Raw genomic sequence first — 20,456 nt, 5'->3', positions numbered from 1 at the left:
ACAGGACGTTGCACATCCTAGAGGGTAAATGCAGCTCCGGCATTTCTAAACCAGGGGCACATTCCTCTTCTTGTTCGGAGCGGGCTGGAGGTGCATAATTGCTGCAAAGTACCTTTAGTTTCAAATCGGTCATCGCTGGTTTGGGTGCCTATGAAAATATAAAGGCTAATTTGCTTTAAATGGCACAGGATAGACGCTCTTCCCTAACCTTTCGTTTCCAGGTGCTAAGCGCCCCCTTCTTTCCCCCTCCCTCTCCTCCCCCCACCCCAGTCCAGCTCCTACAGTCCCAGCCTCAGGTCGGGAATATAATAGGCTGCTGTCTTCAGTCCTGGGGCGGAGAAAGAGCTCTCCTATGACGTGCCTCGTGCAGCATGAGGTTGTAACTTTTCCAGCCTGGGCTCACTCCTTAAGGAGATCTTCAGCCACTCGGTGCCGTGGGGAAGGAAGGGGGAGTGGTCGGGGCAAGCACACGCCGAGCGCTGGCCCCTCGAGCCCCTCCGAAGGGGAAAGGCTACCAGAGCTGCGGGGCAGCTGCGCGCTTGGACAGCCAAACCCCAGGAGGGAGAATGGACAAAGCCTGCCCGGGGTCCCTGGGCGCCCTTCCAGAGGCACCAGGCGGAGGGCTGCTCTAGGGAGAGCCCGGCAGGATCTGTGCAGCCCGCGGCGCAGAGAGCCGGCGCCTCCCGGAGGAAAGGGGCTGGGGGCGTCCCTGGGGTCTGGCCTGGGGCCTCGCACGCAGCGGGAAGGATGCAGCATCCCCTGGACCTGGGAGCCGGGCATTATTTCCCCGCGGAAGCCTTTCCTGACCACCGCTCGCATCGCTACCGGAGTTTTATGATCGAGGAAATCCTGACGGATCACCCCGACTCCAAGGTTTCGGCGCCGGCCGGAGAGCTCCTCAAGTTCGGGGTGCAAGCGCTGCTCTCAGCCCGACCCTATCACAACCACCTAGGTACGTCCCGCGGCCTCGCTAGCCTCCCGCTCCCCCCCCCCACACACAGGCCGGGGAGCAGCCTCCGTCCGCATCCGCCCTGCAGCGGCTGCCAGACTAGGTGCAGGGGGAGGACCGGGGCGCGCTCTGCCCAGAGTGACAGTCCCGTGCATTAGCTCCCTCCCCGGGGAACCAGCTGAGCTCCCGGCGCAGGGCAGGTCCCGGGGATGGCAGGGGTCGTCCCAGACGGTAAGAGGCTTAGCCCCTTCTTCCCTTGTCAGCGTGCCTGATGGCAAAGGGCGACTGCACAGAGGAGCTGGGATCGGCGTGGAAACACGAAGCAGCTCTCTATATTCAGGGATCCGTTCAGTGGCCGAGTTCGGTGGATAGATCCCTTCACATCTAAGACACAAACGGATCTGTGTTTATATGCCACTAGGACGATCCCATTTCATGGGGTTTCATGCCAGAAGTTTAGGCCACAGCCAAGCAAATATTTCACACACACCCAGAAAGGATGATTCAAAATAACAAGATTTTTTTTCCGAACAGGATTCTAACAGAAGCCGGTTTCTCACACATCTAAACAGCCTATACATAACTGGCATGAAACAAACTCTGTTCTTTCCCTTTCTCCCAAGTGTTTGAGCTGCATTTTTCTCCTATAACTGATTTTTATTGGGCTCATCAAAAGGAACAGCCTGTTTCCTTCTCATTTGATTTGCTTACTTTCAGTTGGGAAAAACTTTTTTTCCCTTCTGCGCAGGGTGGAATCCTAGTCTGGTAAACTACACACTGTAATTACAAGAGGAAAACAAAACAAAAACTTTCAAAATAGTATGTGGCATTTCTAATCTTTTCCCCGCCAAGAATTGCACCAATTCTTTTTCACTTTACTTGTCAAGGTTATTTTCAGAATGAACCTCATATCATTCACTACACATTAAAATAACGATTGGGTTATTACAGTGAGTAAGCAGTTTGTAAGTATTTCAGACAGGCTCTCTGCCTTTTGACACTGAAGGCCTTAACTCGATTTAAATTCAGCATAGGCCTAAAAGCTTGGGCCTTATGAAAGCTGTATTATGGGTCCCATCCTATTTAGAGAAAAAGCCTCTGGAAGATAATGAAAGTTGTATTTGTGTACAGAGTAAGGGATTGGACCCTAAATAGTGATATTATGATTGTATTGTATGGAAGAGAGACAAATATAGAACGTTGTAGACAGACAAATATAGAACTTTTATTTGTATTTAGTAATGTACTACATAGAACATTACTCATATGTGTGTGCACATATAGCGTAATATATAGAGTGTAACATATATATCTAGACATATGTAATATGTTACTAATATATTACAGGCACAATAAGCAAACCATTTATGGCTTCTGAATTTGAAAACTGTCCATTTGAAAATTGTTCTTTCCAAAGCTACCTTTATGTATAACCAAATCTTTCTTTATCATAGAAAAAAGAATCAAATACAAAGAACACAGTTTATTGTTTCCCATAACACAGTCCCTTTGCATAAAGAATCAGAGTAACAATTGCTTTATGGAGGGATCGTTGCATCCAATGAAGTGGGCTGTAGCTCAGGAAAGCTTATGCTCAAATAAATTTGTTAGTCTCTTAAGGTGCCACAAGTCCTCCTGTTCTTTCTATGGAAGGAATGGTTTTTACAGACCGGCCGAACTCAATGCTCCTTTAAAATACTAAACCAAGTATAATAATGTTATAAATTATTATGGCAAAACTCCCATTGACTTCAGGAAGAGCAGGGTCGGATCCTAAATTGGGGTAATAAAAGTTCTTGCTTCTGCAACACAATTTATATTTAGGCCCGGGAGAGGGAGTTGGAAAAGCCTTTTAAAAAATTTTTTTCCTGATTGTCCCTGTAGTTTCCTTGCTGTCTGAGGCAGTTAAAGATCATTGGTTTGTGTTTTAATTTAAATCGCTCTAGCGAGTGCAGCATACCGTCCTTTTATTTCCTCCCCCATCAAAGCTTTGTAATATACTGAATGAATTATTCATTATTTCCAAGCTAATTCTGCATATGCGTTGAGCCAGGTCTTTTGCTGTTTCCTCCTCAAGATTAATAGGAAAAGGACTTCCTACTTGTGCGGGGCATGTGGGGGGCTCCGGGGAGGGATGCTTGAACTGTAAGTTTATATAGTTTCTTAGCCTGCTATTAGCAAACTAAACTTCCAGGAGGTCATTTGTCAATTTGATTTTATACTTCAAATAAGAGAGTTGAAACTAAATACGTGGTTCAGAGAAGAAGTATCGCCAATTCAAAAATAATTTGTTAGGCATTACTACAGTATTTTGGATCGAGAAAGGTTAGACCTGAATGTTTTGATTGTGATTCAGTAATACATTTAACGATGGGTTTGTTTGTGAATTTAAATTAGAATAAACTCTTTCTGTTTTGTTCTATAGCATATTGCTTTACATGCAAAATGTGCCAGTATTCTGGATGGTTATTAAAATTAATATTTTGTTAGCATGAATGAAAACGCAAAGAACGAAAATATTATATAACTATACGGGGACTTTGGACTAAAATTATGTATATATATATCAGTGCCAGTGCTATAAACTCCTGTCCATGTACTCTATCTTATTCTATTATATTGATTATTTATTCTATGGCCAAGAACTAAGACCTTTATTAGGTACTATCATATACTAGTGCTTTTAAATTATTTTAAGTTATACCCACTTGTAAATCCAAAACTATTAATTATCAACGGCTATCTCAAACTTAAAAATACATTTACATAATAACAATTCGATCATATTTGGATCTGGGATTTTTATATTACAGCAAGATATTTACTGAACGGGAAAAAATCAAACATTAAGAAATATACATAATATAATATACATAACATAATATACTAGGCTGAAGAATATTGGCTACCTTTTTTTTTTAAATAGACTTAGGTTTAAGAGATCTGTGAACATTTCATTCTCCTAATTAGAAATATTTTAATCTTTCCCCCTTTCCTTAGTTGTGCTGCATTTTACTCATTCCCCCCCCCCCCCCAACAATAACGTTCATGTTGTTTCTTTACTGGAGATGTTTAAGAGAGACAGAAATACAACGCTGAAGTTAAGAAAACCTGACAGTCTGATCGCTTTGACGTATAAAGTATTCCCAGCTTGATTTTTCCCCCTCACTGATGAAGGTTAGACTCGTTTGAAAAATGAAATTAAAAAAAGCGCTGGATGGTAATGTTAAATGCTTGTCGTATTCGTGTCTTTGGATCCACACACAGAGCTCAGCAAGTAACCCATTTCCCCCCACTAAACTCCATCCGGCTTTCCCTGCGGGACTCCACATTTCCTTCATTTTTCCATCTGACCCTATTATTCCTTTTTTCCCAAGCGGTGCCCGGGGCCTCTCAGCTGTCGTAGGGCCTGGCTGGGGTGGCTTGGGACATGGGCACGGAGTATCTGAAACACGCCAACAGCCATGCGGCGATCTGGGGAAGCTGAGCCAGCGCTAGATACGTGCCAAGGGCTCCTGCACGCTCTCACCGTGTCTTTCTCTCCGCAGCGGTGCTGAAGGCTGAGCAGGCGGCGGTGTTCAAATTCCCCCTGGCCCCCCTGGGTTGCTCCGGCCTGGGTTCGGCCCTGTTGGCTGCAGGTTCGGGGCTGCAGGGCGGCTCGGGATCCCCTCACCTCCCGCTGGAGCTGCACCTCCGGGGGAAGCTGGAGCCGGGACCCCCGGAGCAGGGCAGCAAAGCCAAGAAAGGGCGCCGGAGCCGCACTGTGTTCACAGAGCTGCAGCTGATGGGGCTGGAGAAGCGCTTCGAGAAACAGAAATACCTCTCCACGCCAGACAGGTGAGGGCGGGCCAGGAGCCGCTGCCGCGGGTGGGTGGGGGGTAGAGGGTTCCCAACCATAAGACCCGTTCTGCCCTACAGCCTCAGGGCCAGCCGGGCTTGGTTACCTGTCCCCAGACTCCACGGCTGGGCAACAGGGGGACTAAGCGGTCCTGGCCCCAGCCCATAGGTCACCCCCCCCCCAGTTCAGATATCTGCTGAACAGAAACTTGGTGGGGGTGGGGAAAGAGGGCTGGGAACGCCCGATAGTCCCAATCCTTCCTTAAGGAACAATACGGACCAAGGGGGGAAGGGAGCGGAGCGATGTATGGGATTTATCCGAGCAGTGGGGTTTTGCCTGGCAAGTGGGTGGTTTTCTGATGGCAGTACGTGTGTCTTCTCTCGCCTTGCAGAATAGACCTGGCAGAGTCCCTGGGTCTCAGTCAACTTCAGGTGAAAACGTGGTACCAAAATAGGCGAATGAAATGGAAGAAAATAGTAAGTGTGTTTACTTATCTGTCTGTAAAGCCTCGGGCTCCCCCCGCATAGAAGTTAGTTGCTGGCCGATAGCTGGTTGCATCAGGGAACTTTAGGCACTTGCCGGAATTGGAAAAGGGGTTTAGATTATTCGCTCTTCGAATCTAACATCTCTCTTTGTGTTCCCTGATTTGCTCATTGTTCGTATATAGATTCTCTCCCTTTTCTACGTTGTTGGTGACAAAGGCCTGCAAACCCAGCCCGGCTGGCTATGGCAGAAGGGGGTATCTATCATGAACAGCAGAAGAGCTTGTAAAAATGCAAAATGTAAAAATGCACAAAGGCACAACATAGAGGAGCACAGGAAGACAGGGAAAGAAACCAATAGCCAAGTCTGCTCCGGGGATTTGAGGATATGTCCTCTCTCCCCCCCCCCCCCAGGATATTCAGGACCAAGGGCTGAGGGAGGTGATCTATAGAGGTAAAGATCCGTTAAAAGCAGTAAATGCAACCCAGGTCATGATTCAAGCCATCTGTAAGCTGTTCTAGTTGGCTGCCTCCCAGACCTGGTGTTGAAATACTGGAGACATAGAATATAGTTTTGATTCTCGTTATAATTTTTAGTGTAGTATCGGCCAGTCTATAGCTTTCACAATAGGACAAAGTCCTTGTATCAGGCACCTTTAAGCGTGGTTTTATTCTGGAATATCCTTTGGTTTTCAGGTATTACAAGGTGGGGGCCTTGAATCCCCTACCAAACCTAAAGGCCGCCCGAAGAAAAACTCCATCCCAACCAGCGAGCAACTTACAGAGCAGGAGCGAGCCAAGGAAGCAGAGAAACAAGCGGAAAGCCTAAACTCGCCCTGTGAAGTCAACCAGGAGGAATAAAAAAGGAAAAAGAAAAAAAAAATCAAGGATGCCTCGTTAGCGTGGCAGACAGCACAAAGACTTACAAAGCAGCATCGATCAAGTGCCTTCGCTAACGAGACCTGAACATTTAAAAGACTGGATTAACTATGAGAAACACACCATCCGCAGCAGTTTGGACTGATCCGTAGACTTGTGTGCCATGCATTTGTTAGGCCTCATGCACTCCCTTCTATTTTAAAACCTAGTTTCCACAATGTGGAATGAGGAGCAGGATAACTAGACAAGGCCCGTGCAGCGTTCTGTTCCACAAGAAGATGCAAGGTGGAAGAAGATGGGTGACAAATGGTTAGTGGATTATTATTACCATTTGATTTCCGTTGTATTTAATATTTGGTTGATTCCTTTCCCTCTCTTTTTCTTCCCCGCCCCTCCCCCCCATGTACATAAGGAAAAACACACCCGTTTGTCTTTCTCTGTATCGGCTTGGGAGCTCTGAGATAGAAGATTGTTGTATTTTGTATGACAACCTGAAAGGGTCAGGAGGAGATTGTTACTGTTATCTTAAGCCTTACTTGCTGTCTACAATCCTGTGGTGCCCCAAGTTATCCGAAAACTGCATTTTATGATCAGTTAATGCAAGATATTTACTTTATTTCAATAAAGTATTTTATGAGCAGTTACTTTCAGTAAGGTAATGTGTTTGTGTCTTAGTAGAAGCAGTTTTCCTGTTAGCTATTCAAATACAAGTTAATTGACAGATCAAAACGAAACAGAAGATACACAACTCTGTTCCAGAGACATACTGTATTCTTGTGGCTTTATTTTTTCCATTTGTGATACCGTATTCATTTTCACTAGTAAGGGGCACAATCCTTAAATCTTTACTCGGCCCAACTTCCCTCATCTTGGTCCATACTTAGTATATTTCACGCATTGCTTTTTTATATATATTTCACTGATTGCTTAGCGTACAACTTCTGTTAGCAAGTAAAAAGTGATATGTCTGCACAGCAAATATGTTAAATGCTGTTTTGACTTAAATTAGAGGCGAAACAAAGTTTCGTGTGGTAATACGTGAAAGTGGATAGCCTAGCTATCTTGTCACTTTTTAAAAGACCACCAAATAATTTAAAATATACAAGCTTTCGAAGCCGATGATTCTCCCTAAATGGCACAAAATGAATATTACAAATGGTTTGGTTTAGTAATAAGCAAATCGTTATCTGGACTGCCTACAGAAAACCAACACTAATTTCCTCTATGCCATATTATTGTGTGTTGCCTAAATTTCATATAATGTCCGATCCCCCATCAACTTTAATGCAGTATAAAAGACTGGGTCCATAAGAAAATGCTGAAACTATAGACCGAATTGGATCTTAAATTACTCTGAGCAACACCCTGGAACATGTAACTGTTTGCCCTTATATTTATATATTTAAATAGCTACGTTTTAACTAGAGACATGTAACCACACACCATACTTCCTCTAAGGAGAAATTAAGCGGTTTAAAAGTTTTTAACCGGTGGTATTTTCCCTTGTATCCGGTAAACACTAAGACCAAAAAAATCGAAACCATGGAAAATATACTGAAAGGGTTTGAGCATTGGCTTGCTAAACCCAGGGTTGTGAGTTCAATCCCTTAGGGGGCCATTTAGGGATTTGGGGCAAAAATTGGGGATTGGCCCTGCTTTGAGCAGGGGGTTGGACTAGATGATCTCCTGAGGTCCCTTCCAACCCTGATATTCTGTGATTCTACAGAATTCAGTATGAAATATTCACATTAACAGTTGCGTCGAAGAAAGTTCTCTCGATAACAGGTTTCTCTCTTGCTCTGCCCGTTAATATGAGAAGTACCGAGCAAGAGAAATCGGCAGTGAAACCGCGTAAACCAAACGAGACGAACGGGGCCCTCCAACTGCCGAGAAGTTACACACAGATCCAGCACCCTGCAATGTTCAAAAGCGAGACGTCACAAACCCAGAGTTACGTAGAGGATGCCTCCGGGAAGTAGCGAATCACCCACGCTTCACAATCCGGAGGGGGCCCTCAGTGACTCCTAACCGCGTGTTCGATCCCTCCGCTTTAACCCCAGCACGGTTTTACCGCTGTGCGGCAGTGGAAGTTTTTTGCAAAAAATAAAATAAATAAAATAAATAAATACAATTAAAAAAAAATCCGTTGCGGGTAACACGACGATACTTTACACACGGTGCTATTTGTTTTGTCTTAAATTTCGGGGCTGGTACTGCAGGCTCGGGCCCACTGTCTGTAGAAAGCAGACCGGCCCTCTCTGCTGTCTGTGTCTAACAATTTCGGAAATGCTCAGTGGAATATCTCCACGTTCAATCCGCATCCCATGGTACTATCTACACAGAGCGCTCACAAATTCGGATGCTGCTCTGTCGGCTGAGCCCTTTTCGGGCAACAGAAGCGATTACTCAAAATAAGGAGAGAGAAAAATATTCAGGAAACCCCAAATAGGAACCCCCCCCCTCCCCGAGGCTGACCCTTAATCGCACATTAAAAGAGAAGAGTCTGGGGCCGATTATGATGTTTAGGAAATAGGGTGTCTCAGGTAAATGGGTGGATGGAAACGCCACGGGTCCTAGGTTCGCTCGTTGTAAGAGAATAGTTTCGTGGGCTGGTGAAGGATTTTGGCTTGTCTGAATCCTCCCCCCCCCCATTAAGATGAGCTATGGGAATTAGAGGTGTCGGCGGGGGCGGGAAGGGTTGTGCGCTAGGGATTTTTCATGATGCCTCCATCCAGGTGGTCTGTGCCCACAACCTGCCCTCTGCCCCTCCGACTCTTGGAGCTGTCAGTTACAGACTCCTCTGCCTACATTCTCAGCTGGTGTACATCAGTTTAACTCTGAAATCAACGGAGCGACACCGGTTTCCGCCGCCTGGGGACCCTGGCTGCCCATCGCGTCCTTCCATATCTCCGCCAGCTATTAATTCTACCGAGGTGGAATATGGAAAGGACGAAGCAAGCTTGAAAAGTGATTAGGTGTTTCGGTGATAGCGCTCGGAGAGAGCTGTTGGCTCTGCTGAACTCATTTCAGTGAATTATAGCTCCCCCCAGCTCCGTTCCAGTCTCAACTCGTAAATGTCACGGGCTGCGAGAATCTTAATATTTCATCTATTGCATGTAATATATATAGTCAATGATTCCGTGCCAGGGCTATGTTACGGGGACTGTTTTGTTAACTGCTGAGATGAATAGCAGGATAGCGTGAGATCCTGCCTGTTTGAATACAGAATGTACTTTTTTTTCCTATTGAGTTATCAAATCATAGCGTAGCTGCGGAAACATGCAATTGTCCCTTCTTTAAAAAACAATAATACCGCAGGAAATAAACTGCTGGTCTAGCAGACAGAGCAAAGAGAACATTTGTTCTGAAGACCTCTTAAAGCATCTTAATTCCTTCCTCCCCACCTGGGCCAGACGGAAATGAGGGCAGTCATTTTCTTCTCCGAAGGTGTGCTGTATAGAAATATGAACTATTTCGGTGTGAAATTTTCTGCGCATTATACTTGGAAGCATCCTTCCCTGTAGGGGGGAAAGATGTTGTCAATATCCGATGACATCTGATCTGTTCAAAAGAAGGTCTCTAAATTGTGGACGGGAAAAATAATCAGCCAGCCAGTCTGAATATCTGATTCCCAGCTGGAGCGTGGTGAGACAGGCAGAGACCATCCGCTGCTGGACCCGGCCTTTCGCTGCCTTCCAGAGTGGGCACGAAGGGGAGGGGGAATCATATTCATTTCACCCTAGGTTTTAATTTAATTCTGGGGACAGAGCAAAACAGGTCAGGAGCCCGAGCCTGCTGCTCTTGAAACCGAGAGCGGGCCCCACTGATTGCGCGGGACCCAACTCCGTTCAATAGATTGTTTGCATGATTATTAGTGGATTGAATTAGCTGATTTATTTTGGACTGTCTGGCATTACAAGCGTGGCCTGGTGCCTGCCGATCAGGTTCTGCAGAGCCGGGCTTGCAGGATCCATGTCCCAAATGGGTGCCTTGAGAACATGGATCATTTAAATCGGGCTGATCGGGCAGAGGCGGAGTGTAGGGCTTTGCAGCGTGCCAATCACCGCTACAATTCTGCTTATGGCAGGCGGTCGCGATCCCCAATGCGCTGCAGGGAGCGATGCTGTCTGCGGTTGTGAACACCTTGGCCACGTGTCTCCCTCCCTGGGTGGCATCACAGATGAAGGAGATCAGGGCTATGGATGGCTGCCGTGGCTGACCTCCTGCAGCAAAGATTGATTGATTTTAATTTTATTGGCCAGCCTCTCCCAATTAAGTGAGTAATTAGTAACCCAATTAAATAACTGAGTAAAAAGCAATCCCCAGGAAGGGGGAGGGAGAAAAAAAAAGCAAGCAAGCAAGCAAGCAAGCAAGCAGAACCGCCTGTCCGGAGTAACTCAGGCCCTGACTCACACTCCCAGCTTCCAGCCCTACAGCATTCACAAGGAGCAGGACCGGCTCGGGGGAACGAGAAGAGGCGCAGGCGGTAGACTTGCACTTGTTCGACCGGCCGAGAATCCAGCCTCTGCCGCAGCGTGACGGGCAGCTCTGCGGTAAGTAGCGCCTTTCCGGGCTGCCTGCGGGGAACAGCCGCGAGATCCGGGTCTGGGCGCAGAGCTCAGAGGGGCCGGCTGGGGAAAGTTCCGCAGCAGACAGCTGTCCAGGCGCGGAAGCGGGGCGTTCAAACACCTGTGCAGCTTCCCCTCGCTGGGTTAGAAAAGTCTCTGTGCCGATCATTTTGCAAAACATTACCACGTCCTGTTTGTGGCTTGAATTGGTATTTTAATCTCCGTTCTCTTCCCCCCTCTTTTTTTTTTATTAAAAATAATGTGTTAGCGGATCTTATTTATGTATCAGTTATATTTCTGTGCCTGGTTTGATCTCTTGTGATTTAGTAGTAAGCGAAATTAAACTCTTCCCATTGGACTAATAATGTTACAATAACACAGTTACACGGATGCACATTCGTAATATTTACAGAGCACTTTGCAAACGTAAATTACTGTATAAATGTTATAAAGAGTCTTCCATCCCAGTCACGTGAGAGACAAGGTGGGGGAGGTAAGATCAGTCGTGTGAGACAGGTAAATAGTACAATGCGTGGTGTCCTGATATATACGCCGCAGGATAGGATTAGATTCAGTTTGCAAGTCTCTGGTCCAATACTCCTCATTCGGGCGAAAGTCTTATTGGTGGCTTCCTAGTTCACCCATTGTACCTTTGGAGCTAACTACAGAAATGAACATGAAGGGTTTAGCCTCTTCCCCCCCCCCCCCAAAAAAGTTAGTGGGAAAACTCTCAGGATTGCAGGATCGGGCGCTTAGTTTCGCGAGAAGAAACTGCGGTCTGTGTTTGAAGGCTCTGCCAGCTAGTTATGGATCTGTCCGGAATAATTCTAATCCCAGATAACTCCGTGTCCCTAGCAAGGAGGACATGTATGTATTCCACTTAATGTCTGAATCTTTAGGCAGAACTCCCTGCAAGGTCAGTGGGGTTTTTTCCTTTGTCAGGACAGACAGGATCTGGCTCCTAAACTATTGGTAATACAAGAAAGCAAGCCACTTGGTTACAGGGACAAGAATGCCAAGTAGCGTCCAGCGCCTGGTCCTGCAATAAGGTCAGAACTCGAGACTGGAGCCGGTGGAATAATCAAACCGTATTTTCACTTTCAAAAAAAAAAAATGATGTTGACTTCGGAAGTGTCTGAAACGGACTCTCTTTTGTCTTTCTGTTTTCATGATTTTTTTAAAAAACGAAAACATTATCAAAATCACTATAAAACGTTAATTTGCTGAAAACCCAGTTTCCAGTGTATGAAACACTTTAATAAGGTTTAAAAATAGTAAAAAGGCATGGTTTGATCATGAAAAAAATCGACAATATGGACTATTTTTCGTGAAGGAAAATCACTTTTAAAGGTCATTTTTCTTTCTCTCTCTCACCCCCCCAACCCCTCTTTTCTTGCATAAAATGTTGACTGGCTCTACTTGAGACCAATGATGTAACCAATCTTGATGTGTCAGTCATTTTTACAACTTGTAACTTTTGGCTTCCTGTGTAGTCTTTCCTCAGAACTAACGTGAGGTTTCATTAAAGCAATCTATTTTTTGACACATTTACCTCGAGCTATCGTATTTCCGCATGGGTTGCTCGTTTTGCAAAATGTTAAGACGTTCCTGGGAGGAGAGCGCTTTGCTGTTTGTGCCTGGATTTAGCTTGCAAATATGGCCAGTCGAAGACCTGATCTGAAGGTGTAGGAGAATTCCCCGCTCTCGTGTGTGTGTGTGTGTGTGTGTGTGTGTGTGTATTTAGACGATAGCTTGCGTTTGCTTCCTGTTGATAAAGCTATATCTGTATCCCCGGATTAAATAAACTCCAAGGATGAGTGAGGAGGTATTTGCAAGCCCAGGACGGTGATTGCTGAGTAAACAGGAAGCAAATTCGTTGTTGTTGTTATTATATTAATAAAATAAATAATATTATTAGTCTAGTTACATATTTTGAGCAATAATTAGATCCTTTGTATTTAAATTACAGGAAAAGCTGAAACCCTGTAGAACTCCACATGATCTGGATGGGAGAGTTCTGAGAGCAGTGACCAGTCAGAATACAGGGATTTGCATATTTCAGTCGCTGACAATTACTATACACCTTTCCTCCACTCTGAGTGGCTGAGACTAGGCCTGTGGGTGTAAGACAGAACACTGTCTCTCTTTCGATTTTGCCTGCCCTACGGTAACTAGTTTGTACTTGCAAGGGGAAGCTCGGTTATAAAACAATGACAAAATCTATTTTCAGTATATTGGCAACCAGCAGCTCATTATCATGCTGGGAAAATGTAAAAGGAACTAGTGCATTAAAGCATGAATAGATTGTGATTGTATTAAATCTATGTCCATGGTAGAGGTTAAACAGAGATTTGGAAATAGCTAATCATTAGTTATAACTAGGATCTACAGAACAATGTATATTTCATTTATATATCTGAGACACAGGGTGGGTGAGGCAATAACTTTTATTGGACAAACTTCTGCTGGTGAGACAGGCAAGCTTTCAAGCTACACAGAGCTTTTCTTCCCGGACCTGAAGCTTGTGTCTCTCTCTCCAGCAGAAGTTTGTCCAGAAAAAGATATTATCTCACCCACCTTGACGCTTTAATATTCTGGGACCAGTAGGGCTACAACAACACTGCATACATTTTATATTTTTGGTGTAAGTGGTGAACAAGTGCCGATTATTCACATGCCATAAAGACATTATTTGAAAATGGTTGTTCTACCTTTATTCAGGGCTGTGAGGGAGAAAATCAGGCTTATGTTATATTATTATATTCTATATTATTTTCATGGCTGGTCTTGGAAAGTGCCCCTTTAACAAGGGATGGAATCTACCCCAGGCTCTGCAAGAGGGAATATGGCTGGGAACTCTACTGCAATATAAATGATAATTCATGTGTTCATAAGTACAGGATGTTTTTGGCTTAAAGAGCAAAACAAAAATCCAAGGAGCTTTCTCTTTCTGCTTATCCCAGTTATTTTATTCAAACAAACCATGCTCCTGACAACACAATCTCCCAGTATTGTTGCTGGGGCTAAAGTTTGTTGTGAATGAATGCACTTATTTCAAACCAATGTGTGGCAACCTTATGCTTACAACAAAAGCCCCATACCAAAGGTCAGGCCATTCACTCTGCAGGATGGAGTGTGTGTGTGTGTGCGCGCGCGTCCATCATTCTGGGATTTTGTACCACCCCTCCTTGCTTCTTGTTCCCCCATGTACATCCCTCCCCAGGGGCACCAGAGTATTCAGAAACCATGGGATTTGTGGGCTGAGGTGGAGCTGAGGACCAGCTTCTTTCCTTGGCTGACTCATCCCAGAAGATACTTGTGCCAATGTCTCCATTGCCCTAGCATTCTATTGCCCTAGCATTCTAGCTGCTGGAGACTCTCCCCGGAAGGTCCTGCTGCACAGCCATGGGAGCAGTCTGACAATGGCAGTAAGACTCCTGGACCATTCAGCTGGGCTGGGAGTGGGCCAGTAAAGTACCATAGGGACACTTCCACATGGTTGACTCCTTTCTCTGGGCTAGGGAAGCAGCTGGCAGCTCTGCCAGCCTCAAAACATCTCCCACCTGAGAGAAGTAGAACCAAGAAATCTGGTGAGGTGAATCACTGAGCTTTCTAGCCCCTCTGTGGTAGGAAGTGATTAAACCCCAGATTATCAGCCAAACCAGGACATTGCCCGGTCAGGTCACATGGAGACATATCAGAGCCCAAAGAACCAATCCCGGACACTGCACTCTCCCCAGATTCACTCCAGTCACCAGGTTAAGAGGCATGACTGAGATGTGCTCATGTTGTTTGTAAACAGACATCCTGAAGTATATTTGGTGATGTAAACAAGTTCTGAATGAAACAGTGTCTCAAGCAGCATGCAAAGCTCTTTAAAGCAAAGATCAATTACCCTAAACATTGAGGCCATTAAACTACTTGCCTAGAAGAATTTTAATTTTGGAAGGAGTTGTTTACAGCACAGAGTAAATATGTGCTGTGTACTGTCTAATTCTCTGAATCTTTTTTACTCATGCTAGCAAACTCCCTTTACTCACATGAAAGGTCTGTAAAGAAGTTGACGATGCATTTGGTAAGTTGACTTTTTGGTAAAGTGCTTATGTTTCTGGGGCAAGTTATTTTTCTTTTGACTGGCTTACACATTGAAAGGAAACAAATTTTATTTCCATGACTACTTTTACTCAGGACCAGCCATATTCTGCTCTTGGTTCCACCAGTGCAATAGCTGAGAGCTGGTTTAGGCATGTGTTTAAGCTGCTGCATTGGGAAGATATTCTACTGCCTGTTGGTAAAAACAAAGACAAGCCATGGAATTATTGGTAAAACGTTACTTTCAAGTGTATTTTGGAAAGGCCCTCTAAGTACACTTACAAACAGGCTCATGGTCCGCTTCCCTACTATCCTCCACGAGTTTCACATATGTTTTAGGTACCAACCAGATTAGAAGCTTAGAACTACAACAGGCCTGCTCTGAACACAGCTTTTTGTACTGATATAACTGTTTTGGTTAGGGTTTGATATTCTTTTTTAAAAACACATAGTTATACTGGTACAACCCACAGTGTGGATGTAGTTATATTGGTATAAAGGTGCCTTATCCTGGGATAATTTATTCGCTTTCCTGGAAGTGAATAAGATACTGGGCAGCGACAAGCATGTTTATACTAGTATGGCTGCTTCCACATCTGGGGATTGCACTGCTTTAATATCTGGTTCAAGTCAAATATCTTGTTTGTAACCAAGAGAGCTGTGTATTGAAGGCTGGATAAGCACCAGAAGTAAAGTGTTCTTCCCATATTAGAATGTTAATTAGGTCATGGCTAAAATGTAATTAAGAGGCTCAATATTAATAGATCACCAAGTCCCTCTTTGTGAAGGATAGGCTATGTCAGGTAATTAACATTAGCTTTAATAATTTTTTTTTAAATCTGTTTGTTATCTAATACACAGGTTAAGGAAAGAACATTTGTATGTCTGGTATAATGCTTAAATTCGCCAAAAGGACAAAATTTGGTTTCAGTCATGGTACATAATCTGCAATATTTAAATATCTGCAAAACCTAAATTTAGGTTAATAAATGTAATGATATAGTTTAGATATTACCATCCAAATATTTGGGTACATCACTCCATAAAAGGTTATATTAAGAGTAGCTTGTGGAAAGCAAATATAGCAATGAGTGTAGCTTGTCCCTCAGTAATTGAGAATTTAGGATAGGTTGTTCCTCAGTAAATACAACCCATCAGAGAAGTATTTCTGTTACTTTCCTGACTTTGCTTCTCAATGGCACTTGACTTCACAGGTGCCAACTTTCCAAGGTGTTGGGTGTTATTTGAGACCTGGCTCTGCCCCAGGTCCCTCCCGACTCCACCCTTCCCCCAAGGCCCCATGCCCTTCCTGTCCTTGCTCCCCCCCACCTCGTTCTGCCCCCTCCTCTGAGCATGCCATGTTCCCGTTCCTTCCCCTCCCTCCCACCCTCCTGCATGCTGCGATACAGCTGATTACAGCAGGCAGGAGGCACGGGGAGGGAGGGAGAGGTGATGACCTGCGGGCGGGCAGGAAGCGTTGGGGTGGGGTAGAGCAGGGGAGTTGCTCAGCACCCACATTGTTTTAAACCCATGGATGCTCCAGCCCTGGAGCACCCACAGAGTTGGTGTCTATGCTTGACTTTCCCCAAAAGGCCAAGGAGTGGCCCATTGGGGCCAAATTTTGCCCACAGTGACCCTCACCAAAGTCAGTTTTCCAGATTAGTCAGATTATACCCCAATATTTTTTTTTTTGTAAAATTTGGGGCAAAATTCTTCCATCTTACACCTTTGCATGGGATATATGTCAAGGCAGAGTTTGGCCATCTCTATCCATGATTATGTAGAAATTAGATGATAGCATGAAAGTATCTTCAAATCTTGGACCCTAGCACAATGGGTACTGATCCATGACTAGGGCTCGTAAGCACCATGGTAATACAAATGAAACATCATCATGAAATAAACAAAATGGAATCTTGTGTTGCATTTGTTTGGGGTTCTCGCTAGTGTATTGAAAGAACATGGGAATTACCATGCTGGGTCAGAGCAATGGTCCTTCTAGTCCAATATATTGTCACCAACAGTGACAAGTAGAAGGGTGCAATCCTGGGCCCATTGAAGCCAATGGCAAAACTTCCACTGGTTTAACTGGAACTAGGAGTTCACCCTAAATTTTTAAAGGATGCAAGAAACTCCAGTTAGATAGGAACTTTCCCATAGGGGAAGTACCTTCCTAATTCTGGGCACTTAGTGTGACTGCCTTGTGCCTTGATGCAGGAGAATTTATATCCCTTATACATTTGAATCTCATCTGATGTAATTCTGGATGTTGTTGTTCATATAGGGCTAGATGCAAACCCCATTAAGGCCAAAGGGAGTCTTTCCATGGACTTCACTGGGCTTTGGCTCAGGCAGGTGAATGTTCATTCCTTTTTGTGATTGCTGCCAGGCTCTTAGTTTCAAAGAATTCATCAGGGTTAATTGCATATGTTTTTTTTTTTTAAATCCTTTATTAGCTTTACATTTGTTGTCTTTCCACTTCAGTGGGTGTCCCTTGGGCAGTACTTAATTTATAATGAAAGTGGTGCCAGGGCTCAAGCAATTAGGTGGTGGGGCTCAGAAAGTTCCTCCAGCAGCTGAGTGACATGTAACTGATGCGGCAAGCCCAGAGGTGTTGGGGCTATGAACTACCAAGCTTAGAGGTGTCAAGGCTCAGCCCTGGCAAGCCTCGACTCAAATTAAGCTCTGCCCTTGGGTCTAGCATTATGGAAGAGGTTAAATAGGAGATCTCAAGTGACTTTCTTTATACTATTCTTCCAGTCCCCTATCATGCCCCCTCTTATTTGCCACCTTGTCCCAGATCCTCAAAGGTATTTAGGTCTGTCTGTCTCTCTCATTGATTTTAATATGAGTTAGGTGCCGAAATACTTTTGAGGATCTGGGCCTTACTTCCTAAACAGTATAGTCCTAATCTTTTTAATTTCTTCTCTGGTAGGAGAAAACTTTGGATATCAAATTCTGAGCTTTACCCTGCATGGGTGAAAACAAATGCTGCACTTGAAATATTATGGCTTTGGTATTACCAATATATATTACCCTGTATACCTTCACACAGCTACTTGTGCAAACTGTTCCTACCAAGAGTAGGAGCAATATGCATAGAGGAAGGCAGTGGTCATATGAAAGCATCCAAGACCACTATAACCTGCCCAAAACTGCTTCTCCGTAGATCAGGGTGTGAAAGATTTGCAACATATCTCTTACAACTTCCCCTTTCATGTGTTGTGGGGAGCCAGACTAGAGATGCAACCTTCAGGCCTCCTCTTGGGCACTTCTTTTCTCATGTACACAGAAAGGCAAACTAGAAACTGGCTCTTGAAGTTCATGTTTTTAATATATTTGAGCTCTACTGTTTAGTATTAAAATAGGTGAGTTTTTCTTCCTACTATCAGATTAATAAATTCCAAGGTCAGAAGGACCACTGTGATCATCTAGTCTGATCTCCTGTATTACACAGACCATAGACTATCCACAAAATAATTCCTCGAGCAGATCTTTTAGAAAAATATCCGATCCTGATTTAAAAATTGTCAGTGATGGAGAATCCACCACAACACTTGGTAAATTGTTCCAATAGTTAATTATCCTCACTCTTCAAAATGTACATCTTATTTCCAATACAAATTTGTCTAGCTTCAGTTTCCAATCACTGCATCATATTATACCCTTTTCTGCTAGACTGATAAGCCTGTTATTAAAAATCAAAATAACTGTAGTTCTTTTGAAGCCCTCTATCGCTATTTGTGCTCTGTGTGCCTCTCTGAGCCTAGGATTGAATGGGGTTACACTCTGTAAATTAGAAGAGAAAGTACCCTTCTGGATCTTAGATTTTTGTGATGCTTTTGTTTATATATTTAAAAACATAAAAGGGTGGGGGGAGTGAAGTGACTTTCTTCTTCAAGCTTCCTGAAATATTTTTCTTTCTCCTGGAAAATGGTAAGCATCTTTGCGGAATCATGAGCCCGATTCTGCAGTAGTACAACAGTATAAGTACAAAGTAATTCCCTGGGGCTGACAGATTTAAAGTCTAATGGCATTACTCTGCATTATAGGAAAAGTGGAGAATTTGACACTTTGTTAGCTGTATCAATTGTACAAGATGTTGGTGTATGTCCAGTTAGGATAAAGAAGATGGAACAAAGATGATGAATTAGCGCAGCAGTTCTCAAACTTTGGGTTCTGAACCCACAGTGGGTTTTGACCCCATTTTAATGGGGGTTTCCTGGGCTGGCATTAGACTTGCTGGGGCCCAGGGCCAAAGTCCAAGGGCTTTAACCCTGGGCAGCGAGGCTCAGGTTACAGGCCCTCTGCCTGGGGCAATGGGGCTCAGGCTTTGGCTTTGGCCTTGCTGCCTGGGGTGGCAGGGCTCGGGTGTCATCTGTACAAGCACTGTGCCACTGTATGGGAAGTTTGAATTTTTGTGTAACTTATAGTTATTCCCTTTAAGATGTATGGCTCTAACTGGTCCTTAGCAGATCAACCTTGCTCTGTATGACCTTGGCAGCATTACAAGGGGTTCACTGCACACCAAAGAATGATTCTTGGACCGATATAGGCACAAGCATGCAAGTTTTCTCTCTCTATCTATTCTGCCTTTAATGGACTTGTATTGTCCTTGTTTTAAGGACTGCATTACTTTCGTCATTTGCTCGTCAGTCTCTCGGGGTTGCTCATAGAGTATCTCAGGGTTATAATCTAGTGTACTACAGGTTCACATTCTCTACTGCTTTATTTTTCTTCAGTGCCCCTTGCAGCATTTTGATGCAATGGAGGAGTGAAGAGTATTCATTGGTCTTCTGCGATTGGTGGTGAGAAGTGGCAGGAGAGATTGAGACTGATTCTCATCTTGGCATGTAAAGATCCAGAGTGTCCCTTGTCTCATCAATCAAGAAGCTTACAGAGGCACCAGCAGCAGAAGATAGGGAGTCAGCAGCCTTGGGCACATGAAAACTGATCACAACAGGAGGACAGTAAACGCATGTGCAATGTGATGAATCTGGTTTGCCGACACAATTGCCATAAATTGCAGCACTTCCCTTTGCAGCAGATGGTTGAATGCTGTCTCAAGCGGAAGGACTTGGAGGATGGAGGAATGATCCTCCAGGGCAGTATGCATTCTATATTCATACATAATGCTATTGTTTTCCTTAGTGCAAACACTTAAGCTGTATGCATGCAAGTCAGTCTTTCTCCTCTGTTCATCTTCAGAGTTGCTGAACTGTCTCTTACAAAACATACAGAATCAGATATTTAGGAAACATCATAGAGGACTTTCGTAGTACACCAAAGAAACAGATGGTTGGATAGAAGAATATATTATCAATTATGTTTGCTTTGAAGAATATTTCCTGTCAATAAAGCACAGCATTTTAAAAGCAATATTATGAAAATTGTATTGTGTATCATTAAATATTTTAATTGTATAGATCTCTTGCATGAGTGATACAGGGGCCTTGATACACACATGACCTCATTTTCATGACGTTAAGTTTGCTAAAGACATGTTTCGTAAGGATGGATGAACATAGTGGAATTCCAGGTATATGAGCATCACAACCATTTTTTCCCCAAATATGTTTTTTTTTTTTTTAAATTTCAGAAAAAGAAGTTTGAATCTGTGAGAATCTTTTCCTCCTAAGTTAAACACA

At 44.0% G+C, this 20,456-nt stretch overlaps 1 protein-coding gene and 1 long non-coding RNA gene across 2 annotated transcripts; both read left to right on the top strand.

Annotated features, from left to right (window-relative positions):
* The first annotated feature begins 715 nt into the window (after nt 1-715).
* BARX1 (BARX homeobox 1) lies at nt 716-6,699 on the top strand. Its single transcript, XM_038411000.2, has 4 exons — nt 716-952; nt 4,498-4,786; nt 5,179-5,263; nt 5,966-6,699. Exons 1-4 carry the CDS (start codon nt 748-750, stop codon nt 6,128-6,130), a joined length of 744 nt encoding a protein of 247 aa, XP_038266928.2. The 5' UTR covers nt 716-747; the 3' UTR covers nt 6,131-6,699.
* A 3,154-nt stretch (nt 6,700-9,853) lies between these two features.
* LOC122461118 lies at nt 9,854-20,183 on the top strand. Its single transcript, XR_006282859.1, has 6 exons — nt 9,854-10,701; nt 12,686-12,833; nt 13,260-13,367; nt 14,739-14,791; nt 17,093-17,163; nt 19,551-20,183. It is a non-coding gene; the product is annotated as an uncharacterized LOC122461118 (long non-coding RNA).
* The last annotated feature ends 273 nt before the right edge of the window (nt 20,184-20,456 follow it).

Source organism: Dermochelys coriacea, chromosome 7, assembly GCF_009764565.3.
Source record: "Dermochelys coriacea isolate rDerCor1 chromosome 7, rDerCor1.pri.v4, whole genome shotgun sequence".
Classification (NCBI taxonomy): Eukaryota; Metazoa; Chordata; order Testudines; family Dermochelyidae; genus Dermochelys; species Dermochelys coriacea.
The sequence above is the reverse complement of the archived record's forward strand: the minus strand, read 5'-3'. Positions and strand labels throughout refer to the sequence as shown.